The sequence below is a fragment of the Canis lupus genome, chromosome 22 (genome assembly GCF_048164855.1).
Source record: "Canis lupus baileyi chromosome 22, mCanLup2.hap1, whole genome shotgun sequence".
NCBI classification, from domain to species: Eukaryota; Metazoa; Chordata; class Mammalia; order Carnivora; family Canidae; genus Canis; species Canis lupus.
The window spans coordinates 42,911,338-42,938,969 of NC_132859.1; the positions used below are offsets into that span (position 1 = coordinate 42,911,338).

The 27,632-nt window shown below is 46.9% G+C and overlaps 1 protein-coding gene across 8 annotated transcripts in view; it reads right to left on the reverse strand.

Moving 5' to 3' along the window:
• Window positions 1–27,632, reverse strand: part of MYRIP (myosin VIIA and Rab interacting protein) — a 360,876-nt gene that overhangs the window by 55,174 nt on the left and 278,070 nt on the right. For 7 of the 8 annotated variants that reach the window (XM_072793244.1, XM_072793246.1, XM_072793248.1 and 4 more), the window contains 5 exons: window positions 26,872–26,969; window positions 26,598–26,678; window positions 23,991–24,134; window positions 14,487–14,640; window positions 6,595–7,226 (listed from right to left, as the gene is read on the reverse strand). In XM_072793244.1, the coding sequence (XP_072649345.1) occupies window positions 6,595–7,226; window positions 14,487–14,640; window positions 23,991–24,134; window positions 26,598–26,678; window positions 26,872–26,969 (1,109 nt within the window). The remainder of the gene's footprint in view (window positions 1–6,594; window positions 7,227–14,486; window positions 14,641–23,990; window positions 24,135–26,597; window positions 26,679–26,871; window positions 26,970–27,632) is intronic. The other variant, XM_072793247.1, reaches the window with a different exon arrangement.

Here is a 27,632-nt window from a genome sequence, read left to right on the forward strand (position 1 = left end):
AAAACTGTGTGGGAAGTACAGAAAAAGGTGAACACTTACATAACTAAAAATAAATGGAAGCTAGCTTGTTACTAGTAAATGGATGGGAAAATTTTTCACTAAGTATAAGGCCCTTACAAATGAACAGAAAAAAGAGTTTTTGGGGACCCATCCACTCTCTCCTTCTCCTAAGTAGTCAGGATAATTCCTGGCCCATCCCCTAATATTCTCCCAACTTCAAACCCTGGTTCAGAGTGTGAGAAAAATGCTTAAAATAAAATAATATAAAATAAAATAAAATAAAATAAAATAAACACCAAACAAACAAAAGCACAATATCTGAGCCTTTTGTTGTGGTGGTGGGGCATTTGAAGCATGCAGAGAGAAGACCTACACCCAACCTTGTTACTTCCTCCTTGTTTCTTTTTTTTCCTCCTTGTTTTATAGCCACTTAGAAAATGTATCTCCCCAAAACATTCAGGTGGGCAGAGGGACAAACTCACTATGGTACCATGTTGCATTCCAGGAGGTGTGGTCGTGGAAATGTGAAGCCCTGGGGGCAAGCACTATAAAACCATATAGAAATATAGAAATGATTTTTGTTCTTTTCTACTCATTCATTCAGCATATGCATATTCACATTGTAGGTTCTTACCCATGGGTTCAGAGAAACATACAACAAGATGATGAGCATAGGACAAAGCTCCTCTCTTCAGCTAGCAGAGGGGAAATGGTTAGAGTACGCTAGATATGGGCAAACAGCGAGGTGTAGACAGTATTATCCTCACTTAAGGATGACTGACAGAAAAAGTTAACACGGAGCTTATGGAAAAATACTGCAGAGCAAAGGACACCAAAGATGGCTTGAAGGCATCACGTAAATTTTACAAAACAAGTGGGACACAATGTCTGATAGTAGTTTTGTGTTTTCATTAGGGCATGATAAGACAGAGTTTCAGTGAAGAGGTACAGAAAGTTACACGGGAGAAATACTCAGATAAAAGGCATGGCTGTGGCATGAGATGAATTGTGAGACTGCTGAGACAAAGGACCTCAGAAAGACCAAAAGCATAGCAGTAGGTTTAGGACCTGCATCTGACGACAGTGATCACAGAATTAGTTCTGGGAACACAAATGAGTGATGGGAGGACAAACTTGGGCAGGTATTCTAGAAGGCTAAAGAAAAGATCTGTCAGAGATGGGGAAGACAATAAGAGAAGATTGTAGGCATGGAAGACAGAGAATCAAGATTCAATGTCACGATTACAGATGGCCTGGAAGAAGTAAGAATCAAATGACAGAAGGAAATACTCCTAAGTTGAAAAAATACCTGAGTGTGCAGAGAAGAGCTCACTGTCTTATGTGCAAGAGCATGAAATGAGAACACACTTCACTTCTGGCAAAATGTTTGCTTTTTAAAGATAATGGCAAATCAAACAAATGTTGCAGAAAAGAGAAAACTGCTCTACATAGAGGAAAAACTGGGATGTCTTCAGGCATCTATTCATCACGTCAAGATAAGAGGTAGTGAAATATCTGCGCAGGGCTTTGGAGGGAAAGTGATTCTGACCCACAGACTTCATCCCATCAGCAGACAACAAGGGTTGGGGTTCTGGAGGTCAGAGAACTGTTGGGCAGTCTATGGTTACAGATCACAGAGCAACTCCATGTGCGAAGTTACATGTGAGGTGAGATTTGAGGCTGGGGACGCAGAGAATGCAGGACAGGACTTCTGCCCTCAGCTGGCTCTACTTGCTAATTAGGGCTGGTGAGGGCAGGGGTCCAGCAGGGAGTGGAGCTCCCAGCACATGCAGGTGTGCTTCATAGGAACTTGCCAGACTGAAGAGACAGTAAATAAGAAAACCATAGAAGCATGAAGATAACAGTAGAAAAGAGTAGAGAAGTTAGGGAAATGAAGCCTAGCAGACATGAAAATGAAGAAGGAACATAGACTTCTGAGTTAGGACCTTGTCTGTTTTGCTGACATCCAGGAGAATGTGCACATATACATGGAGTTCTCAACAAACAGAGGATATGTGTTCTTTTCAAACACAGGTATGCAATAGTCACAAAAATTGGCCTCTATTGGGTCACAAAGGAAATCCCAACAAATTCCCAATAGCATAATCACAGAAGCTATATTTATTGCTCACAATGCCATAATACTAAAAATTAGACACAAAAACAAAGCAAAACCAGAAAGTTTTCTACTCTTCTAATTACCTCTGAATTTTTATTGAAATGAGAATCACATTGGAAATGATAATTTACTTAGAAAACTTTGACAGTGGGCACACCATAGATCAAAGCTTGTGGGATGCAAACAACTGCATTTGAGGGGAAATTCATTATACACACACATATTATATATAATGAATATATATATATATATGAACCAGCTTTTTATTTTATTGATCAATCTCAATAATTTTTGTTTTTGCTTTTATATTAAGTAACATTTGCCTTTTACTCCTGTTTTCTAACATATTTCTTATATATTTTCTACATATCCTAATATATAAAATCCACTACTAAAACTGCCTCTCACTTAAGGTAGACCTGGATAACTTTATAGGTAAACTCTTCCAAACTTCCAGAAAATTATCATGTCATATAAAGTATTCTAGAAAATAGTAAAAAGAGAATCCTTGCCAAGTTGTTAGTATAACCTGATAACAAAGCTGAACCAGATGGCCTGAACATGGAAACCTGCAAGTAAAAAGCCAGTTTTTACACAAAGAGATCAGGTCCCAATAAGATTTACATAACAAATGAGAAGATGTTTCAGAATTAAGCAATCTATTAATGATCTACAATCATTAACAGAAGAAAAGCTATAGGACCATCTCAAGAGATGGCAGAAAGCAGTTGATAAAACTCACATGCCTGCTTTAAAGCATTTAGGAAGTCAGGAATAGATAGATGCATCTTTGTTTTGAACTATTGAACATAGAGGAGGCAACATACTTCACCATGTAGCACTGCAAGCAGGTGACTAAGGATGACAGCAAGACATGAATGCCAATGTCACTACCACTTAAAAGTGTAGCACAGGTTGTCTCCAGGGCCATAAGGCGAGCAAGAGAAGTAAGTGTAAATCATGGAAAAAACCATATAAATGTCCTTCCTGCGAACAAGATGATGATCTACCTGGAATAGCTAAGAGAATCATGTGAAAGACTATTAGGACTAAGAGTCTATTAGGTGCTAAGTTATAAAATATAAACATAAAATCAATAGTGATCTCTACACCATCAGAAACCAATTAGAACATGTAATAGATAAAAAAGATCTCACCCATGGTGTCAACAAAATGTGTAACATACTGACTGAAAAACCTCTTAATAAAAAAAGTAGAAGCTTTGAAAAAAATCTCTAAAACTTGAGTGAAAGTACATAAATGGAGACAAGTATGACACAGTTGGATGGGAAGCCTCAATATTGTAAGATACAAGATTTTTCCCAAACAGATAAATGTATTTGGAGCAATCCAATCAAAACTTAAAAAATTTTTTTCACCTTCAAGAGAAGATTGTATAAAGTCACTTATATGAGTAAAGGATTGAGAAAAGTTAAGATACTTTATAAGATATCAAAAAAAGAATTATTTGGGGCATCTGGGTGGCTCAGTGGTTGAGCATCTACCTTCAGCTCAGGGAGTGATCCCAGGGTCCTGGAATCGAGTCCAGCATCAGGGTCCCCCCAGGGAGCCCGCTTCTGTCTCTGCTTATGTCTCTGCCTGTCTCTCTGTGTCTCTCATGAATAGATAAAATCTTAAAAACAAACAAACGTGAAGGGAAGACCATCTATCAGATATCAAAGTATATTATAAGTTATTATAATTAAAATAAAGTTGCATTTGTAGACAAATGGGACTTCTGCATCAATGGGACAAAGCAGAGCATAAGGAAATTAGGCTCATGAAATAAAAGAAGGTTCATATATATTAAAGGGAGCATCAATTGCCAGCACATAAAATATGAATTATTTAATAATGATTTGGTGACAAATGCTTCATTTGAAAAAATAAGGTTAGATCTTACCATATATTATTCGGAAAATCAAAGAAGGGAAGAACTAACGGTCTACCTGTAAGTTACATTGCTTAGAATTGTCCCTGTATGGTGCACGGTGATAAGAAGACTAACTTTTATTGGACTTGTTATTGTTTTAAAATTTTCTACAGGAAATGCACCCCTACTGCTTGCACCCTGGACCAATGGCTCCCACTCCCACGACTCTGCTGGGGACTACCTTGAGGCAATCTTTTGCAGGCACGGAGCCTAGATGTGTGTAATAATTATTAATTAATAACAGGGAACAGGAGACTATGGAGAGTAAGAGGCCGATTTTGCTAAAATACAGATACCTTTACAGAACTGTATTTCTAAATGTACTATACATATATTAACGCACAAATACAACTACAGTTATTTTGGGGAGAAGGTGGGGATTTAGGTTGCGGTCAGGGAGGACTGTATCTGTATGTTCACAATTTTCTTTACATTATATTCATTTATTCATACAGTTAAAAAGTATGCAAACAGTTAAAAATACTTGTATGTATATGTACAAACATATAGGATCTAACCTTATGAAATATGTCTAACCATATAAAATATGTATGTGTATATATATATATATATATATTTTTTTTTTTTTTTTTTTTTGAGAACTGCTTTAGTAAATGAAGAGTGCTAGGAGGGTCTCGGTTTGAAATCCCATTAGTGCAACACTACTGCCACCTACCGGGGAGGAGCGGACACTGCCAGGGAGGCAGAAGCAACATTGGTTCTAGTTTTTCTGCTGGCCCTGTCTCCTACCAATGCCTTGCAAAGATTACCACCAGAAGACAACTTTCAAGCCACTTCGGCATAAATAGGAAGGTTCACGCAGCCAGTTGTTGCGGATACATGGCAAGTGAGTCATGCAGACAACCATCAAGAATATTCCTTCAGGCAAGTGACCAAAGTCTCTGTAAAACAGTCTTCACTTGAGCTAGCTAACAATGAGCCATCATTGAACAGAAGTTTATATTTCTACTGTATCATCAAAATAGTCCCACATGGCAGATTTGTAATGATATGGTTTCACAGAGGAAAAAATGAGACCCTAGATCAAAAAGAGGATGTTTTCTAGGCAACAACTCAGGTAGGACGGATGCTAGATTCTGTGATCTGAGGGCCTCAGTTATGTTGACAGCAATATGAGCCTATAGAAGGCAGAGGCAACCTAACTAGATCTCCCATTAGACTCTCAGTTTGTTTGTTTATTTATTTATTTATTTATTTATTTATTTATTTATGATAGTCACACACAGAGAGAGAGAGAGAGAGAGAGAGAGAGAGGCAGAGACACAGGCAGAGGGAGAAGCAGGCTCCATGCACTGGGAGCCCGATGTGGGATTCGATCCCCGGTCTCCAGGATCGCGCCCTGGGCCAAAGGCAGGCGCTAAACCGCTGCGCCACCCAGGGATCCCTAGACTCTCAGTTTCAAATGCAATCCATTGTTTATATGAGGTCATTCAAACTTTCCAGGTCACATGTGTCACTTTTGAGTTTAGAAAATATTGAGTCCAGAGTGGGCTCTACAAAGTTCCACATTCAGTCCACTGTGATGGGCTTTGCCAGGGATACCTGAAGTTGTAAGCAAAATGGTAGGTAGACCGTTAGTTCCTCCCTTCTTTGATTTTCTGAATAATATATGGTAAGATCTAACCTTATTTTTTCAAATGAAGCATCTGTCACCAAATCTTTATTAAATAATTCATCTTTTATGTGCTGGCTATTGATGCTCCCTTAAATATATATGAACCTTCTTTTATTTCATGAGCCTAATTTCCTTATGCTCTGCTTTGTCCCATTGATGCAGAAGTCCCATTTGTCTACAAATGCAACTTTATTTTAATTAAAGAGGCATGTGTGTGTGTGTGTGTGTGCATTTTCTTATGGAAAGAGTCCATAGCTATTATCATAGTCTCAAAGGAGGTTTCTGAACTAACCCATGTGGGCAGAGCCACTGAGGATTCTGAGTGGGGGTGTGAGGTGGCTGAGAGAATCACAGAATGTGAGTAAACCATGCCCTGAGTTATCTTATTAAAATGACATTTTCTGAGCCCTGTACTGTGTCTAGGACAGAGTTTGGTTCATTGTAAACATCTTACTCACTCATTACACCGTTCTTTAAAGTGGGTTGTTAAATTATCCACAAAAACCTGAGCCCTTACCCAAGGTCACACAGCTGGATTTGGAGACCTCACACCCTTACCCCTAAGCCAGCGGCCATCAAGCTTTAGTACAGCAGAATCACCAGGAGAGCGGGTTAGCACACATGCCTGGACTTCTTCCCCACAGTTTGTGAGTAGGGGGGCCTGAGAATCTGCATTCTAACTCATTCCCCAGTGGTGCTGATGCAAACCCACTTTGAACTGGAAGCTCTCGTCTCCAGAGAGGAGGTCATAGAGCCCCAGAGACGTGATGTGAATCATCTAGGCCCCTCAGCTACTTAGCAGCAAACCAAGATGAGAACCTGGGTCTGTGAATTCTAATCCTTTCCACATCACTCATGCACGAAGGATGGCACATCCTGCTGAAAAGTGTTTACCAGTTTTATTACCTGCTGTACGTCCAGCCCCTGGGAATGGGCGTTGGGAGAAGACAACTCCTTGCTTGGCTCCTCTGAGCCCAGCCGGGCCCTTCTCCACCTCCTGGCCTTCCGGTCCACAGTGTGAGGGGCCTCCTCAGGCTCGCTGCTGTCCGAGGTCTCCCTGCTGGCTGCCTGCGGGTTGAAGTTCACGTCCAGCTCTCCCTGCAGGCGCATCTTCTCGGCTTCAGGGTCCCCGGGGGCCTTCCTCTGCAACCAGGACAGTCTGGCCCGGTGCCCAGCTTCCCGGGAGGAGCCTGCAGAGGAGGTCTCTGAGTCGGAGCACATGGCCTCGGGGTTTGGGGAGAGCCCCGAGGAGGCAGCTGAGGGGCCTTGGTCCGAGCCCTGGGCCTGTGCGGGCTGAGGCTGGGGGTTCCTGGGCCGGCCTCGGGGCCTTGGGCACAGCGTGCTCAAAGCTTCGCTCCAGTCAAAGTCCTCCTCACTGTCTGAGCCCATCTCGTCGTAGGCAGAGGCCACGCTGGAGGCTGCCTCCAGGGCCTGGAATGTGCCACTCTTGGGTTTGGCCAGCAGGCGGGTGGGTGGCAGAGTACCGTCCTTCAGGGCCAGCCAGTTCCCGTCAGGGCTCTGCAAAACCTCGGCCACGTCTGTGGGTGGGAGGGAGAGAGAAACCAGGGAGGGCTGTTATCACCTGACAGCAAGGCGAGGCTGCCATCTGTGTCTTCCCCATGACTGGTTTGAAGTCCTGGGGAGCAGCTGACTCTGGAAGGTTCAAGAGGGCACCTCTTGAGGAGGCAGAGTGGAAGGTCCCCAAGGAGTCCCGTGAGGCTTTGCAGGCCTCCCTTGCTCCAAAGATTAGGAGAAACTCCGAGATCTGGCTCCTATTGCATCTGTGCGTGGGCAGATGGTGACCTCGGTCTCAGAATGCTCCCTCTCCTGCCCTAGGCTGGCTTGGGTGTAGATGGGGGGAAGGGAAGGTTACTGGTGGCAGCCCTGGGTTTGGCTCTTTGCCCTTGGGCCATGGTTTTCCCTGGTTGGATGGGAGAGGACTCTGTTACCTGCCCTGGCCTCCCTCAAAGTTAACAACCCCTGTCTTGGTACTTCTACAAATCCCATCCACAACAGCCTGTGCGATGGCAGTGTACACACACACACACACACACACACACACACACACACTGGACTGTCACCATGGTTCCTGCTAATATTTGGTCCTGACCCTAGTTTCTGAAACAGGGCTCCTAAATTAAATCCCGTGTAATTTCCTGGGTGATGGGAGCATCTTTCGTTCTAAGGAGGCAACTATGGGCGGCTCCAGGATGAGACTGGCCACCAGAAAGACCATGCCATGATTAGAAATGTAGAACTTTCAGCCTCAGCCTCATCCTCCAGAGAAGGAAGAGGGGCTGGAAAATGAGTTAATAATAGACTAGCTACATAATAAAGCTTCCATAAAAGTCCCCAAAGTAATGGGGTTCTGAGAGCTTTGGGGTTGGCACATCCATGTGCTTAGATAGTGGCATACCCATCTCCTCGGTGCTTAGGACCCTCCAGGGCCTTGCTCCATGTACCTCTTCATCTGGTTGTTCATCTATATCCTTTATTATATAATGAACTGGTGAACATAAGCGTTTCCCTGAGTTCTGTGAGCTGAGCTGTTCCAGCAAATTACGGAGCCTGAGAAGGGGGTCATGTAGAGCTGGTTGGTCAAAAGTACAAGTGAGGACCTGAGACTTGAAATTGGTATCTGAAGTCATGTAGTCCTGAGCCCTTGACCATAGGATCTGGAACTAACTGCAGGGAGACAGGCTCAGCATGGAACTGGAGGATGCCCGGCTGGTGTCAGAGAAGTGGTCAATGTGGAAAAATCCCACATATCTGGTCCCAGGCGTGTTGTGTGTGAGTGGTGGGGGAGTAACAGAGTTTGTTTCTACTCAGCACGTAAGTTTATTTTCAACTCAAGGCACAAGCCTCATTGTAGGAGAGATGTGGGGGAGAAAGAGGTTGGTATTTCCAGTCATATTTTACAGATGGGGAGACAAAGGTGAGTGAAGTTACATAACTTGTCGAAGGTCACAGAACCCACAACAGGTCCAGTCAGAATGAGGAGCATCTCTATCCAAAGCCAAGCTCTGGCTTATAGACTGTGCTGTGGAAGCCCTTGGTCTGCTGCGATCAGCTGCCCTGATCAAGGGCAGGCTGGAGTGGTTCTCAGTTTGGGGTCATGGTCTGGGTTGGCCTAAACTGGGCTCAGTTTTGTCCAGAGCGTTTGTGACAGCTGGTGGCTGGGGCCGCAAGGGTTGACCTGCATGCCAAGGGGCAGAGGGTGCTTAGTCTTAGTTTTGTTGAAGCCAAACAGGATGGTGTGCCTCGGGAGTGAGTGGGATGGCACAGTCCTCCTCAGCCACGACTATCTGGCAGAGTCTCGTGGCCTTGGGCACAGCAGTTGCCAACAGAAGCTGTTTTCCTTTATTAGGAACCTCACAGGACTTGGGTGATGGGGTTTGGGTGATGAGGGTCCCGGGGCTGTGGAGGAGATCAACTTGCGTGTGGACCCCAGCTGCGGGGCGTGAGGCCTCCGGGGGCCACAGCTCCGCTGTGCTGGGACACTGAGGCACAGTCCTGCCAGATGCCATTTACCACACAGATTTCCTACCAATTAAATGACTACTGTTTCAGAGAATGAACTTAAAGTGGTCAGTGTTTCACAGTGTTGTCCACAGAGCACGGTACTTGCCAGGACTTCCTTAGAACCACAGCCTTAAGGGAATTCAGATGTTGGTTGAACACATTTTCAACTCAGAGACCCAGTTCTAGGGTCTGACTGGCAGGACATCTGAGTTCCCTTTTTTCTTGAGTCAGAAAGTGGGCTTCTCCTCTTCCAGGAGGATTCTGAGCCCAGTGGGGGCTGATTTAAGCACAGTCCTCCTGGAAGCCTGAGGGCCTGGGCCCTGCCTCTTCCTGGCTCCTCCCACTGTCTTTGGGGTCCATTCCCACCATCTCCACGTGGCAAAGCTCCAGTGGCCCCTCAAAGACCTCATCTCTTCGGTTCCCCTTTTCTTACAGCACTTTCTTGTCTCCCTGCCCAGATGTGGCCTCCTCCTTCCCTGAGTTCTCCTGGTGTGACAGCCTGTCTGGCTCATCCCATGACCCAATCTGGGTTCTGGCTGATGACACACAGGGATGAGCCCTCCTCCGATGATGACAAGTCCCTGCGGCAGGGGCTGGATCTCAGCGACTTCTCCAGCCTGCTCCGTCCCAGTACCAGAGCCAGCTGGCGCAGAGGGAAGAGCAGAGGCTGTGGAGTTGGCGGGCCTGGGTGGAAAGCTCTGGGAGCCTCTCAGCCTCAGTACTCTCATTGGTGAAAGGGGCACATTCCCTGGCTCGGTGTGGGGATTAAAGGAGGTGACACCCATCAACTGTGTTACATGTGTCTGCTCAGAGCACGAGATGGATCCTTAATAGAGCTTCCCCCCTCACCTATCCATGGGCAAAGAACAAGCACATTGGATTCTAGTAGACCCACGGCTGAGCGCGTTTCCTGACCTGAAAATGGGGACAGTGGCTGTCAGGGAATTATAAGACAACATACGTAAAGTCTTGATCATACTGTCTGCCACCCCTCAGCCTTTTTATCTTCTGCCTGTTGAATTGGCTTCTATTATTTCCTCCTGCCTACAGATCAGCACTCCATACCTAGGTATACGTATCTACATGTGATTCTTTGCCTAAGATGGCTCTGGATCCCAGAGATGGCTTGGCTGTCCCTCAAGTGGGGGTGGGGGGCTCCTGGGAGCAGCCCCCAACCAGAGGCTGGGGAAGCTGGTGGATTAGTACCCCCACTCCCCTGCCTGCTGCGCAGGAGTGTGTTCTACACTGGCTCTTGTTGCTCCCCAATGGAAATGAGCTCCAGTTCTGCTTGATTGATAATGAGTCATTTGCCTTCTTTTCCCTTCCCTGTGTCGTGTCCTCTCCCCTCTCTGTGTTTCCTGAGCTCACCTCCTAATAAACCACAGAGTCTCAAATCTTTATATGAGAATCTGCAGACAGAGACACTCCCACGATGCGAAGCAGGCTCAGTCCTGGCTGTGGAGAGTGTTCATCTCAGGGGAGAGGTGTGTCCCCTCCCTTCCCGGGCCCTATAGTCACCAAGTCCGCCCCCTGGATGGTCTTTGGAGACCAGCTAACATGCTGCTGCTTCTCAGGGGCCCATCCTTGGCCTTCTTTCCTTAAGAAGCCAGGCTACTCTGTTCTCTGGGCTTTCACTTTTAAACATCCAAACTATACTATAGTTTATTTTCTTGGTTGTCTACCCTCACCCCCCTTGCCTCGCCCCCACCCTGACCACAGGTTGCATCTTCTTTACTCCTCTACCTCCAGCTCATGCGGAGGTCTGGCACCTCTGTGGGGCTTGTAAAGACTACTTGCTAGTGAACACAGGCACCCTGTGTGGGGTGCAGGGGCAAGACTGCACCCTGGCTGTGAGACTCTTAATGAGCCCTTCTGTCTGCAGCCTCTCCTGGGGCCATGGGAGGAAGCCAGAGAGGGAAAGCCCCCAAGAATGCCATTCTGTGCCCTGGCTCCCAGGCTGACTATGTTGTAAACGTGATCATGCACCTGCCTTCGACCCCTACTACATGGACGGCAGGGATTCAGTCTGTCACTGGCTCTTCTCTTCTGCCTTTTACAATCCCAGTTTACCACGTTTCTCCGAGAAAGCTAGAGGTTGACCAACTTTTATCTTTGTAAAAGCACAGCTGGCTCCCTGAATGCCCAGCCCTGTGAGAACCTGGTGGTCAAGCTGCATAATCGGAACTGCTCAAAGCTATACTTGGGCACCAATAGCACACTCTCTCAGTCCTCTGGGACTATCCACCAGAAACCCTGTGCCCTTCTGTTCTCTCATTTGTCCGAGTTCTTTCTCTTTCATGGCTGTGTGGACAAATAACCCGTCAGCAACTCAAGAGCAGAGGGTTGTTCCCTGATCGTAATTTCCTAGCACCGAGCACATGCTGTGCATACAGTAGATGCTCGGTCAAGGTCTATAAAGTGAAAATGTGTTTGGGGAGACATTCATTGACTGCTGTAAGCACTGCCGATGCTCAAAGTGGACCTGCTGTGGTTTCCTCAGCCCTACCATGTCCCTAAAGCCGACCCTAACCATGAATTAAAAGGCCCTGGAAGCAACCTTTCCCCTGAGGCATAAACAGAACTGCTGCAAATAGCCAAAGTGGACATTAACCTAGGCTGACCTCCACCTCTGGGTCTCCTCTGTTCTACATTTCTGCTCTACTGAGACCGGGCAATGCCCCTGGGAATAATCTGCTTCCCGCTATACATATCAAACACCCCTCAAGGCCTGTGGGGTTAGCCTGGGCATTTCAACATGCCAAGGCCAAGCATTCCTCAGAAAAACCAGTGGTTTTCTACATAAAGGCTTTATATTTTTGTGATTTTAAATCTCTGTCCTGAGGGATGCATGGATTTTTGAGAAGAGTATGAAATCTTTTTTGTGTGTCATATTGTTGAACACATTGTTTATGTTTATATACAACTGATAATTATATTTGGGTGCTTTCTTTTACAGAAAATTAGGTAAAAAGAATCATGTTTTGAAAACCAAATTCTTCTCAACTTTATTTGGAATGCTGATAATTCAGCAGGGAACTCTTTGTGAAATAGAATGTTTTCCAGAAGTTTTTATAATCTCCTCAAAATTTATCAGTGTGTAAGTGTGAATTTTGAAAGACTATTTGTTGTGGTGTTATTCATATGTTTGCTTTTGGGGAGGGAGGGCATTTATTATCATGCTGTAGTTGAAAAAGCCTGCAAACCAGAGCCATGATGTTTACGTTTGGCCACATTAGCAGTGGGATCTTGAACAAGTCATTCACCCCCACTGTCCCTCAAGGTTTTTGTCTGCCATGCAAGAGAATGGTAACACTTGGCAGCTCTGGAGAAATGAATAAAATAGTGCCTGTAGATGGACCCTGCACATTGTAAAGTGATTTTTAAAGGGTAGCTATTATTGTTTATTGAAGATCTATTATATGATAATTCTCATGTGCCCTCTGGAATTTCAGAGACCCTTTCTAGAACTTTCAGTTTCTGGTGAGAGACAAAGAGAAAAGAAAGAGAGAGAAGAAAGAAAGAAAGAAAGAAAGAAAGAAAGAAAGAAAGAAAGAAAGAAAGGAAGGAAGGAAGGAAAGAAAGAAAGAAAGAAAGAAAGAAAGAAAGAAAGAAAGAAAGAAAGAAAGAAAGAAAGAAATGAATGAACAGAAATGCCGGGCAGCAAGAGGAAAGTAAAGAAATTTAGAATAGAAAAATGCACTTAAAAAACAAAAACCCAAGCCATATACGTAAATATGAAACATTTCACATGCTCACAGGATCTCTGTGCAGATTCTACCCATGGGTTCTGCTAAAAGGTTCACATGGTAACCTGTATTGGGAAACTTCTAGAATGACTGTTAAAAACACTGCATGGTTTATGGTTCTTTGCACCATAAGAACAATGGAATTTGTTTCAATAGCTGTTAGTTTAATCCTCTCCCTTAGAAAAGTAGAAACGATAGCGCAATCTTTAAAAGCATATTTCTAAGATGCATAGTTTCCTGTTGATTTTTGTGATGGTTGTTCAAAAAAGGGGCCTAGCTCTGACATGTCCTGGGGGTTGAGAGTCCTTTGTGTTTTCTTCTTGTGAGGACAATGCACCTAGCTTCCATTATGTGTAACCATGTGAGGAAAGCACAGACCTGTGCCAGGGTGGAGTGAGCATCCTGCCTCAGATGCTCAATCATGGGGTCCAGGAGACCTAGATGGCCTAAGCAGGGAGCCTCATGGCCCTCGGCTCTTATCCATGTGGTTCCAAGCACTTCACAGCCTTTTGATGTGTGACTTTGGGAAAGCGGCTTGGCTAATTTGGGCCTCTTCATTGCGAAGGATTACGTGACCTGGCAGGTTTATAAAGGACTGTGTCTTGTGGATGTTGAGTCTCTGGAGAGGTGAGTTCAAGTACTCCATGCAGAGGTGGGACATTCTAGGAGAAGAATGGGCAGCATGCCATCCTCAGGTGTGGGAGGGATGACACTTGTCCATCAAAGACTTGTGTGCCCTGCACCTCTTGGGTCAGAGGTATGTTGCTGGGGCGGGGGGTTGTCAGCCCAGCCGGGGCTACATTTGCCAGGCCCTTTGCATTGAAGTGGAGCTGTGTGACTGGTTCTTGCCTGTGGTCTGGGAGGGAAAGTGGTGTGGACCATTTTCCTGTGGAGGTGGTTAGGGAGCAGGTGTGCTGACTTCTTTGTTCTCTCTTTCTGCATCTGTTGGCTGATATGAATGACCCAGCAAAAGACTGAGAGGCCGCAGAGGACAGCAGAGCCACAAAGTAGAAGGAGCCTCAGGCCTCTAAAGGCCACCTCTAGCTAGGACAATGCATTACACTGGTGTGTGATGAGAAATTAAACTATGCTATAGTGGTGAGTGTTACCCTCATTCAGATGTCAGGTTTCCAAAAGGATATTCTTAAAACCAACCCATGCTGGGACCCAAATCTTGAACACTGAAATACCCTGCGAGATTGGATTAGCATTTCTGGCCTGCATGAGATATATTCTCTGGATCTACGAGGAATAGTAAGCTTAAGTGTTGCCACAAAACCCAGGCATTTCAACACTGGGGCCCAGGAGCCCCCCACTGTCTCATGGGTCTCAGCAGGAAAACTGCCCAGTGGGAAACATGAACGCATTATACATGTGTGCTGTGCTAGAGGCCTTGGGACTTGGTGGTTCAGCTGCCTCAAATGGGCACACAGCAACTCGAGCTGATGGAGAAGGAACTGAATGGGGAGAAACCTCCCAAAAGCCCGCCTGGGACCCACAGACCAACCAGACACCACTTAAAACAGTTACTTGTCTCATCCAGCCTGTCCATGCTCTTCCAGCTGGGCAAGGCTGCCTCCTCCCTTGGTGGCTGGCCCTGGCCCTTCGGTGGCCTCGAGGCGGCTTCCAGTGAAGGGGTCTTCAGGGCATCCTCTTTGGGGAGTGAGAACGAAGACTGGGACCTCTGTGAGGAAAAAAGAGGGTTAGAGGGGGACTGAGGAGCACAGTCACAAGGAAGGATGCCTTCCGCTTTCTGGTAGATGACACTTCTGGTGGAGAAGGCATGTTTGATAGTGTTGGCCCTTCCCGTGCTGAGACTTAGAAGCTGCAAATCAGTGCATAACAGCCTGTTGTCCTATAGATCCTTTTATCCAGCCATCCTCCTAGCAACAGTTCTTAGGCCAATTGTGCTGAAAAAGGAGAGCATCTTCTCCCTGAAGACCTCCAAACGTTTGGGCAGCCCAAACTGAAAGGTACAACACAATGTCAATGCTACAACAGATTAGTGAGCCAAGTCTGGCCCGTGCACAAACCTACAACCATTGCAACATATTCCCATTTACTGTCTGAATCAAAGAAGGGAAAAGAAACTGTTACCTAAGAAGTGGCAGTGAGATTTCAAATGACAGGCAGGAATTATGTTTGAATCATATCACATGTATATGTCACTACATACACGCAAACATATATATGTTACAAGTGGTACAAAGAATTTGAAGCTCAATGTTAAAGATAACAAATGGGAAAGAGGCCGATGATTTAATTCCCTGGGAGATGTAGAAACTTAGGCTTGCCCTGCACACAGTAAATGCATAACAAGTGGGAGCTTTACAAAGAAATTTGAGAATGCCAATGAAAAAGAGCAACAACAGCGCCAGGATATTTGGGGGACAAAATGGAGCTTCATGGCTGGAATTTGGGGAGCAGACATGTACCCAGTAGCCTCTCCTGAAGGATGGCTGACCAGGCTGAGAAAAAGCACAGAGATAGCTGAGGGTCAAGGAGGTCCAGTATCCCTACCATTGCAGGCCAGACCAGTACCCAGGAGCCCTCAAATATAAGCCATATGGTATACTTTTTTTTTGGAGAGGGTGGTATAAGCCAGTTCTGGTTCTGACAGAGTTATAGCAAACCGCTTCTGCTTCCCCTCACAGAGGGGAGGCTGACCTAGGAGGAAGATGGGTTTGCAGAATACGTAACCTCAGGGTCACAACATGCCTCTCACACCCTTGCAAATAGGGAAGAGAAATGATAGGCCTCCAGACCTGCCTTTCCGTATTTACAGGTTAACATGGTCCAGGGGACAAATGAGTTCTCTCCATCTTACCAATTCCCTAAGATCCTGTGTGCTTCCAGTTTGAATAGGCTCATAGGAAATGCCTTACCCCAAGCTGGGAGGGGGGGGTCCTGGGCTTCCTCTCTGCTAACTTGTACCCTACTGCACTCTATTGCAAGCATCTGGTTTTTGCCTGGTATCCCCATAAGACTGCTTGCAACTGAGGGTAGTTAATGGCCTGTTAATGGTGGCACAGTAACTGGTATAGATGTGGAAATTAGTGCATGTTTGCTGTGGGGTGAATGTGATTTGGGGTGGGCTACAGGATAGGTTTTCAGAAGTACCTGATATTTTTCCTCCACTAATGTCTTGGATAAAACTGAGGAGCAAGAGAAAGAAATGAGAAGAAGCTATCATCCTCACTTACACCATGGAGGGCAAGGTCTAACTTGTAGGACAGCCAAGCTAATGCATGCACATCATATGGCTTTGAGCCGACTGCCACTCCCTTTATGTCAAGGGCACAGAAAGTATGGATCCTGTCGCTAGTGTCCTGAAAACCAAAGTTTTCATGGGGATGGATGGGTATTCAGGGAGTCATCTGTGAGTTTGTTAGATCCTTAACAGATGATAAGCAGCTGCCAGAGGGCAGAGATCAAGTCTGGTCAAGTGGAATTACTAAAAAATGAAGGAAAAAAATCCTTCTATGGCAAAGCCCTGTATACTCAGGGAACACACCCCTGACACTCATCCTACTGTGGTCTGGCAAGAAGACTCCCCTTCTATGTGATCCCACAGATAATTCCATGTACTCTGTTACAATCGTACTACAACTTGTCAATTCTTCCAAAGACTGTGAGCTCTTTGAAGGCTGGAATGGTCTGGGTGTGATCTTTGGTTGCATGTTTGTGATTGAATTTACAGGACTTTAGACAGAGGTCTGGCCCTTAGGGAGCTGAAAATCTATTGTCAGGTGCAATAGGTCACTTTCCATGCCCTGACTTTTCTTTTTCTTTAATATCTGCAAGCTTCTCACTATAAATCACTGAATATGTGTTTACAAAAGGGGAAAATGATATTTAATGTTTCATTTTACAGTGGTTCACATGGTATTTTGCATTCATCTGTATGTGTCTTTAAGAGGTGGCTTGGGTCCACTTTTATGGGATAAAAAAGCTCCTCATCTACAAAAGCCAACACTAAGAAATGAAAAGTTCCTCTGGTTGCAACAGGGAAGATGGAATCTGTGTTCTTCGTGAAAGAGTTGGGGACACCAGACTTTTATCATCTATTTCAGGAAAGCCATTGTTTCACACTAGATGAAAATGACAATCACAAAATACCGCGAGGTCTGGCTTCCCTAGGTCTCAGACACTGCTGGCTCAGTCTCCAGCCAGGATGGAAAAGCCCCAGTTCTGAGACCCAGATTCAGTTTTGCCAAAAATAAATTGCAATAAATATATTGCCCAGCAGATGGCGTTATGATAATGCTTTCGCTCACCACTTAGTTCTCTGGTTCTCGGTAAGTGATGGGATTATTTGAGTCATTTATTTGCTCATTACCCTGGCTGGGTCTTTGTGCCTACTCTTTCTTTCTTTTTGCAAGTTTGTATTTATTTATTTATTTATTTATTTATTTATTTATCTATCTATCTATCTATCTATCTATCTATCTATCTATTTGAGAGAGAGAGAGAGCGACAGCGAGAGCACGCACGCAAGCAAGAAAAAAAGATCAGAGTGGGTGGGCTGGTGTGGGGGAGAGGCAGGCAGCCCAATATGGAACTTGATCCCAGGACTCTGAGATCATGACCTGAGCCAAAGGCAGACACAACCAACTGAGCCAGCCAGGTGCCCCGTGTCTACTCTTTCATTCTCCCCTACGACCTCTGCTTTTCTTCCCTTCCTCTTACCCACCCTAGTATCCATGGAAGAAGCAGGGCTGGTGATATCAGGAAGGGCTGGCCTGAGTTAGTGTCTGCACATCTATACAAGGAGGGCTGGGAATGGTTGGTGGAATCCATGGTCCAGGAATATTAGTGTGCCAGCAAAGTCTTGCAAAGGTGAACTTGAGAGTTTGAGCTTTGAAGCAGGCCTGCCTCAACTCTTCCAACACTAACTAATGGGTGGTGTGTTAGGCAGTGAGTCGGCCAATGCCAGCTCTTCCGGCTGCGCTATGGGATCTTGGTGGGGGCAGGGGGCTTCAACTGTTCTATGCCTCAGTTTCCTCATATAAAAGGATCAGTGTCATGCCTGGTATACATAAAAAGCACTCAATGAGTATTAATCAGAATAAGAGTATTTACTACACTCTACTGCTGAGCCAGGGCAACATATGCATTCTCTCGCTTGGTCTGATAGAATGCATGTGAGGAAACTGAGGCAGGGGTTGGATAACTGGCCCAAGCACATGGCTGGTCAGGGGCCAGAGGCAGGGTCTGAGCTCGGGTCTGCCTGGCCGATTCCATGCCTTCTCCATGCTGTGCCAAGCCTGTGCTGTGAGCCTGGGAACAATGCCCTCCTGGCTAACGTGCTCCAGCCCAGCAGGACTTGCCATTGGAACCAGCTGGCTCTGACGCTCTGGGTGAAACATGCAGCATGATTACGAGTTACCTCTGTAAGACCTTCCTTTGCAGTTGCTGGTTACCTCGTGTGGGCAGCAGCATGACATGCTCCCTACATCCCTTGGAATGGTCCACTGTCGCAATGATGGCTAGGACTATCAACACTGCCAACAGAGCAGACTCCTTGAGGCACTGCCCATGGCTTCAAAATGTTCTCTGCTTGCAAGGAGGCCACACCGTAAAACAGGGAGAGAATGGGGGCACCTGGGTGGCTCAGTGGTTGAACATTTGCCTTCGGCTCAGAGGGTGATCCTGGGGTCCTGGGATTGAGTCCCACATCGGGCTCCCTGCAGGGAGTCTGCTTCTCCCTCTGCCTATGTCTCTGCCTCTTTCCCTGTGTCTCTGGTGAATGAATAAATAAAATATCAAAAAAAATTTTTTTTAATTTTTATTTATTTATGATAGTCACAGAGAGAGAGAGAGAGAGAGAGGCAGAGACACAGGCAGAGGGAGAAGCAGGCTCCATGCACCGGGAGCCCGACGTGGGATTCGATCCCGGGTCTCCAGGATCACGCCCTGGGCCAAAGGCAGGCGCCAAACCGCTGCGCCACCCAGGGATCCCTAAATAAAATATTTTTTAAAAAATGGAGAGAGAATGAATGACAATTGAGACAAAGCTTTGCTTTGTATTTTTAAGGTCAGGCATCGATACCGAATTCAATCCAGTGATTATAAATAATAAACAATACATTAGGTCTGTACTGTAACCACTCAAAGGAGAGGCAAATATGAGGAAGGAAGGGATGGAAACACAAGAGAAAAGGCTGGGAAAAATAGAGAGGGATAGAGAGATGTCTCTTGGTCACTGGGCACATCGTAAGAACCCTGCTCCTGCTGTCATCATGGTTATTATCAGTAGGATCACCAAGTTATTATGAACACAACTTTGTATATAATATACGTGCGCAAAGAGACCGGCATTAAATGAATTACAAGCCCTGAACTACGGGCTTTTAGGATATTGCATCCGAAGGCTTTGAAAGCTGGATGGCATTGACCTCCCTACTGGCAGAGAACCACACAATAAGGGAGGAAATTAAAAAGAGAATGATCATATTCAAGTTTCTTTCAAGAGAACAGACCAGAACTCCTGGCTGCATGGGGATGGATTCAGTTTGGGTCTTGCAGATAAGCACAAGTAGCGGGGCCTGCAGTGTTCTGGGATTCTGCAGTTATTCTCTGAGCCAGAGGGGTCTGGGTCATTGGAGAACTGAGGAAAAGAGGGAGGCACTGCCTGGAGGCCAGGTTAGGGCCCTCCACGGTCTGGAGGTCAGGAAGCCTCCCTCAAGGCAGAAAGAGGCTCCCTAAGCCTGCAGCCCTTTGGTCTCACCAGGGCAGATGTGGGTCAAGGACACAGATGCCCGGGCTCATCTCCAGAGCCCGTGAGTCAGCCCTGGAGTGGGGCTCTGGCGGTGATGCAGATGAATAACCAGGGGGAGAGCAGCTGGTCAAAAGATGGGGGGGCCACCTTCTGTGAGCTCTCCAAGAACCAAGACTTGGCCTGCTGCTTCACGTCCACGCTCTGGCCAGTGATGAGGCACATTTCTGCATTTATACCCTCTGTTTATCACTTTCTCCTTATCTCAATCCTAGACCAATGCTGTGCAATAAAACTTTCTGGGGTGATGGCAATGTTCTGGAGTGTCTACTATAGTAGCCGCCAGCCAGGGGTGCTCCTGAGCACTTGAAATGTGGGCCAGTGTGTCCGAAGAACTGGATTTTTAAACCTGATTTCATTTTAATTAATTTCAGTTTGAAAAAAATTTTTTTGATTTATATCTTTGCCATTTATTTTTAAAATCTTATTCAAAATATTAAATAATACATTCAGATATGAAAAATCACTGCAATAAAAACAGTTCAGCTGTATTTCCATTGTGCTCCCTTCCTTATTAGGACAGTAAATTGTCCACCTGAGAGAAATGGTGGATTGCCCTACTTCTTCCATCTTTACACAAAGCACATGCTAACTGGTTCACCCAGGCTTTCTGGAGTTTAACATATATTAGGGGTTATGTTTTCTAAAAAATTGCAGTGACATTTTTAAGTCAACCTTGGTTCAAATCACATATTTACAAACTGATCAACTCTTTATTATATAAAGACAGGCTAAGATGAAATACATTAAATAATTTCCAGTTGCTGTGAAAAACAAAACAGAAGAAAATAAAACAAGTATTTGTGTCTTGTGGCCACTGTTGTAGAGAATGCAGCTCTAGGCCTGAGAGACAGTGGAGTCTGATGATCTCATTTTATAGAGGAAGAAGCTAGATCAAGGGCTTTGGAAGAGAAGAAAGGTATTCAACTCCAGCTCCACCAATCACAAAATGTGAGGCCTTAGGTAACTTATGGTAGAGCTTTAGTCTCCGTTTTCTCACCTATAAAATGGGTTCGGTAATACCCACACCTGCACCTTGTGGTGAGGGGTAGAAGAAACAACATGAGATGGGCAAACGTACTTGTTCCTGCCTCTTCCCCATATGGCCTCATTGGCAACTAGAACCGCAGTCGTCATGCGGCATGACCCAGGGGGCACCACTTGCACTGGACTCTCCAGGTGAATAGTTGTGCAATATGGTGGTCTTGGCCAGGGTCAGTCCCCCTTAGGCCCTAACTTGGGGATGTGATGCTAGCACAGAGTCTTTTACCACAGGGAATGGGGGCCAAGTGCAGGCCAGGGTGGGGAGAAAGCACTGGCTTTGCCCTTGAGGGTGAACAGTGTGCCTAGTGACCCTGCATGGAGCACTGGAAAGGCTATCCTTGTCTCCAGATGTGCCACCCCTTGAGGCCCCGGGCTGGCCTGGCCATGGTGCTGGTCAGAGGGAAAGGTCTTGGGTTCCTGACCAAGGGAAGTGAGGCTCGGGTCTGTCCAGGTGTCAAGACCCAGGTGTGGCATCAAACCGAAGTCTGGAGACAAGAGAGGAAGGCAGCAGGCCAGAGATAAGGAGGAAGGGAGGAAGGGATGAGACATGCTGGGAAGTGGCGGTATGGGGGCATAAGGAGGGGTCCAGTCCTTTCCTGCAGGCCCTCGCAGGGGACTGGGCTGGCCAGCTTATCCTGTTAGCCTGTGAATGTGGTCGGAACCAAATGCAACAGCACTTATTCAGAGGAGGTGTGCGAGCTTCTTTGTCCCTGGAAGAGCTAGAACTTGGTATGAGCCTTTCTACACAGCTAACTAATCAAGAATCGATGGATTCTTATCATTGAGTGCTGGGTGAGGTGCAGTCTCTCCTTCCAGATAATATTTTTTAAAAGCTCTAATCACACTGCTGTCTTTAAACCAAACCACCAGCTACAAATGGTCACTCATAAGGGTGTGGATGCTGGTGTTTTGCTGAGACCTTAATCCATATATTTTCCTTCCATCACAGGTATCCTGGAAGCTGGAGGGGAAGGGTTCAAGTCTAGGCCACGACTAAATCCCCATAAATCAACATTCTGCCATCAGGTGGCCATGGCCCTGCACTGAGAAACAGCTACCATGTGCCCAATGCTGAGCTGGCCCAGTGCCAGAACATGTGACCATTGACCATTGAACATGTGGCTAATAGGGGGCTAATGATATTGGCTGCTCAAAAGGGCAAACTGTGCCAGGGACCCAGCTGGATACTGGATTCTCTTCACGCCTAGATTCAGGCTGCTTTGTTCGGGGCAGCTCTCATGAGTACAAGAGTGAGTGGAGAAAAGACAAAGCATTCACATCTCCCTAACTGATATTGTTGACAAAAATATGCTGTTTACATATTGCAAATCACAGAGTTGGGAGAACTCACAGGGAGAGGCCGGGGCACTTCTTTGATCAAATATCAAAGTTAGGGATGATTAATAGGAGCCAGCGGAAGTCTTGTCCCCTCTGTAAGGTACCAGGTCCTACGATCTGGGTGGTTACAGTGTTATCTGTATCAATGTCCTTTATGGGCTTTTCTCAAACTACAGCCTCAAGGATGTCTCCCACCCCCTCCCACGCAGGCGGTACAAGCCCAGGGAAGGTGGCCATAGCTTGCAAAGCACTGAATACCAGAAATTCAAAAGATGCCTAGAGTGGAGAGGGACTTCCATTAGGCCTTATCCTATATCAAAATCTAGGAAAAAAAATCATATTCTGCCATTTGCTTTAGGATAAATAAGTTAAGAAACACATCAGCTCTGTCTACATTGACGTTGAAGCCAAAGTGACAATTGTGGTGTGCAGGAGGCGGGCATTTGGCAAAACAAATTTCCTGGCAAGGAAAGGAAACTTCTGGAGGATTTGTTTTAGCAAACCAAATGGGAATCCCATGAGACTCTGACCTGTGCCCAAGGCCCTGCATCCCAGGTGGACTAGAGTTTCTCCAGCCAGCTGAGGGGCTCAGTGGGAGGTCCCCCTGGGAAGCATCACTGCTATTTTAAGCTGCTTTTGGCCAGTGTTTGACTAGGGGGTGTGCATGAAGCACTTTCCTGTCCTGCTGGTGGAAAGAGGGGCGAGGGGCGTTGCTGCCGTAACTGCTGCTGTGCCCACTATTCTGACTCATTCTAGAGACCACTGTCCCACATCTCTGGTGACACTCAGTGTGTTGCCAGCCTCCCTGAGGTGGCAGGAATACCATTTCTAGGTTGAACCATAAGCATAACAAGGAGTCCCCCTGAACATCTGGTGGGAAAACAGGCATTTCATATCCTAGAGCCTCCCAACGAAACAGGACACAGGAGCAGAGCATAGGAAATGCTCGGAGCCAGGAGCCCTGGGCTCTGGTCCTGCCCCACCCCTCAACTTAGTTCCAGTGACTCAGGCTAGGTAGGCCTCAGTTTACTGCTCTGTAAAATGGGGATAATGCTGGATGCGCTTATGTGGATCTAATGAAATAATATGTGCAAACACCCTGTGCACAGAAGGTCTACATAGAAGAGAAGTATTGGTCATTTGCTGAGCCTGGGGGGATTTGCAAGGCGACGCCACGCATGCAGCCTGAGCTCACAGCAGCAGGAATGAGTCAGTGAATTCTCTGAATGACAGGCTATTTGAAGGGCATGTGCCTCTCCTTTCCCTGAACCCCAAGTCCGTTTCCAGCCTCAACCTTTCCGCAGAGTGCCCACAATGTGGGCTGACTTGTATCTTGGCCTGCTTTGCTCACCAGATTATACAGTCCCCCAGGGCAGGGATCGAGGCTCCTATTTACTTTGTTCTCCTGGGTGTTAAGTGCACAACAGCAGCAATAAAATAAGCTGATGGCATGCTGACAAAGGAAGGTTCTGCCAATAAATCAATGAAGTTAAATCTCTGATAAAGTCATAAAGATGCTCCTTGTTACCCCCCGGCATCTGGCAGCTGGTGAGGGCACGGGGAGGACTGACGCAGGTGAGACTTCTGTGCATGCTTTTGTACCTGTATGCCTAACCGCACAGTGGGGGTGCACACCCGTTTTGCAATCTGCTCAGGTAGGGGATGAATGAATGTCACTGACCCAAGGAGGAGTAGCGTAAACACCTATTTCTCACTCTGCCCCACTTCAGGTGTCCTTACCCTGTGGGGCGGGCACATGAGCCAACTACAGATGGTGAGCGTGGTGGCCCCACGTCTATGGGGAGAAGGCCTCCAACCTGTGCTTGTGCGGGACACCTGTGTGGCGGGGGTGGTGGCACTGCTCAGGGACTCACCCAGAGGGTGGAGGGAGCTTGGGGGCCTCCTGGGGGTGCCATGATCCCCTCGTCAGCGGCCTCCGCGCTGCTGCTCTGGGGCTGTGACCACTCTGGCTCTTCTTCCATTGGCTGCTCGCCTTTGCTCTTCTGTTTCCTTATGATCTGGGGAGGAGGCAGGTGACAAAAGAGGGTAGATTATTGGCAAGGCCTTGGGGGGCCATGTGGACTAACAGGGACCATCTCTGGGATTAGTTTTTAGCCACATAAGAGTTTAGTTTCAACAAAATACCAGCCTGTTTGGATCTGCTTTAGGGTAAAACAGTACAGCTATAGCCCTAGGCATTCTACAGCACTTCACATTTTATAAATAATCATTTTATGATGCTAACAACCTCCATTCATTAAGTGCCTACCATTGACAGACCGTTGCAGGCGCTGTATATGCTCTACCTCATTTAATCCTCAAAATAACCCTAAGAGCTCTGGGTGATGACTCTCCTCATTTTATAGTCAAACTGGCTCAGAGAGGTTGAGTTATCAGTTAAGGCTCATGAATGCTGGAGCTACAGCTCATGAATGCTGGAGCTGCATCTCAAACCCACAGTCTCTGGCTGTAAATCCTGGTTTTAGGAAGCCTTGGCAGGGTCTGTGAAGGGGGTGGGTACCGAGCCATCGGGGAAGGCTTCAGCTTATTTGTACCACTTGCTATGTTGGGCACAGCCATTTGGATAGAATGAATCTATTCGTTGCACAGCAGTGCCCAAAGGCAGGAAGCAGCTGAGAAAACTGATGAGCCACCAGTCCAGGTGTATTCTTCAAAGTCTTTGTAGCCCAGACAGGATGATAGAATGGAAGGCTGAGAGCAGGGAGAGCTATGAATTGAGGTGCCATGCCCTGGGGGAGACGGGGGCCTGATCAAGGTGTACCCCCAGCTCCATGGTGGGGCCCTGGCCACAGGCGCCCAGTGGGCTCTGGGATGCTGGGGACTAGTCACATCCTGTGCAACTGGCTGCACAGTGGGCAGGGCAGTGCTGCTTTCCTGTCAGGGCCCCAACAGTGTATGCTGGCCATGTGTGGACAGATGGCCTGTTTGCTGGGTTCTTAGGTCTCTACCTTAAAAGCAGCTGAATCTGGACTGCATATACTTTGAACTGTGGGTTGGATGAGCCACATGGGGATCTCTGGGGGATAAGTGGGGATCTTCGTATGTGGCATATGGACAGGACATGGAGTTTGTGACCAAAAGGGAAAACTAAAATCCCTGCATGCCGTCCCTTTGTTGCGTGACTCTGCATCCATCCCAGGATTGGTACAGCACACTTCCCACCACGGCAATGGGCTGATGGGGTGCCTTGCTTTGCTTTGGTTGAGGACAATGACCTCTGAGGGGGGAGTGGGTAACCATGGGGGTCAGGGCTGAGCACGGGCCTCAGTCCACATCCCTACTTCCTCTTGTTCACCTAGGCTTCTGTCCAGGCCCTGAGTAGCTACTGTGCTTTCAGCTGGGCCCCAACATGAACACACTGCATGGATGCATATCCCAACCCACAGCTGGACCTGGGGTCACTGCAGATGCATGAGCCACAAAGAAATTGAGGTATAGTAAAACATATATTTGGTTTTTGCCCCTGGTTCCTGGCACTGAGATTAAAAACCTTTGGAGTGATTTTGCTATGCTAATGAGGCAACTCAAAGCTGGGAACTTTCAGCTCCACCCACAACCTCTGGGGAGGAGGAGGGACCATGTGCACCTGGCTGGTGCAGGGAAGGCTGTGGTCTGCACACTCCCTCCCCAGGCCTTGTTACCTGTGTATCTCTTCATCTGGCTGTTCATTTGTATCCTTTATGATAAACCAGTCATTGGAAGTGTGGCACTTGCTGAGTTTTGTGCATTGTTCTAGCAAATCATCCAACCTGAGGGTTGTCATGGGAATCCCTGGATTTGTAGTAGGCTGGGCAGAAGCGTGGTGACCTGGGGATACCTGCCACTTGTCACTGGTATCTGAAGTAGGGGCAGTCTAGCGGGGACTGAGCCCTAAAGTTGTGAGGTCTGTGCTAACTCAGAGTGGAACTGAATTGAACTGAAGTGAAGTGAAATGAATTGTAGGACACCCAGGTGGTGTCAGAGAATTGCCTGGAACACAGAACTAATCCTTGTTCGGAGCCATAGAGTCTGGGGGTGGCTGGCTTCTCAATAATAATAAACGGATACACCATGTCATGGACAGCTTAGGGCATATGGGTAGCAGGGGGTGACTGCAAATTCAGCAAGAGACGATTTGAGAGGTGTAAGAAGAGGACACACATATATGCACACACACACACACACACACACACACACACACACACACACACACATGCAGGACACCCAGGAAACAGGAAGACAGTGGATCGCCTGCTCAGTGCTGAGTTCCTGGCTTCTTACTCGTTAGCTCAATCCCTACAGGCAACCACACTCCATACCTCTGTTTACATTTTGCAGCACCATGCAATCCCTCTGCATTGGCCACCAGAGCACAAAAGGGGAAAGTGACAAGGCACAGAAATGGTGCCCAAGATACAGTGGGGCCCACATGATCGGGGCCAGGCTGGCAGACTCATTGAGGGATGCCATGGTCCACCTACCTTCTGCAGGATAGTGGTGGCCAGTTCCTCGGTCAGCTCCTCCTTGTGGTCCCGAAGGTAACTGGCCTCGTTCTGCTTGTCCTGTGAAGGAGGGAAGAGAATGGCCGCATGCTGTGGGTGGGAGTCCTGGCCGCAGATGCAGAGGGAGGGTGGACCCTGCTCTAGTCAAGGACTGCCACCATGAGGCTGGCTTCCCGACAATCTGTACTTCTTCTGGTGGCCAGGACCTTGTCCCCTGCCTCCCCCATCCCTCGTGAGGAGAAGAGGGTCCTACCAGACTGTCCCCATAGGCTTCTGCCTTGGAAATTGCTTCCTCAATGGCCTCTTCAGCCACCCGCAGGGCAACAGCCAATGTATCCATCATGCTGTGTCCTAGACAGGAAACAGAACACAACCACTTTCTGAAAGGGAAAGACAAGTAAAATGACTGTTCCACTTTAGTTCTTCTGTTTAAGTCTTACAGAGGCTGGGGGCTAAGCTTCCCTCTGCTCAGCATGGTGCACAGGCACCGGCTTGTCCCCTGCCTCACCGTCTCCCATCACCCCCAAACCCCAGACACAGCAAATTGTCTCTGATTCTTTGAGAGCTACTGTCTTCTCCCTTCCTGACTCCCGGATCTTGGCCTTCTTTCCTCTGGATCCCCGCTCTGTACCTGGGCTGGCTCTTGGGGACTCCAAGGTTTGGCCTGAGGGTTCCTTCTCTGGAAATCCTCTTCCTCTGCTCCCTCCTGTCCCACCCTGGCTGGATGTCCACCCGAGGCTCTGGGGTCGCTTCCCATGGAGTCAAAGAGACTGCCTCCCGTCCAGGTCATTCTCAGAGAGCATGACTGGATCACATGCAGTCCCTGCTGCACCCTGACACTAAGCACAGCTCCCAACACACAGATGGCTTAGAGGTACATGCACAGGAGGACTTCATATAAAGAAATAGCTGTTCCTCATCTGCTTTCTCAGATGAAGATTATGTTTTATTTTGTGCATATCATATGCCACTGTGAAGAGAAGGATGGATGAAAATTATTCAATGTTCTAAGGG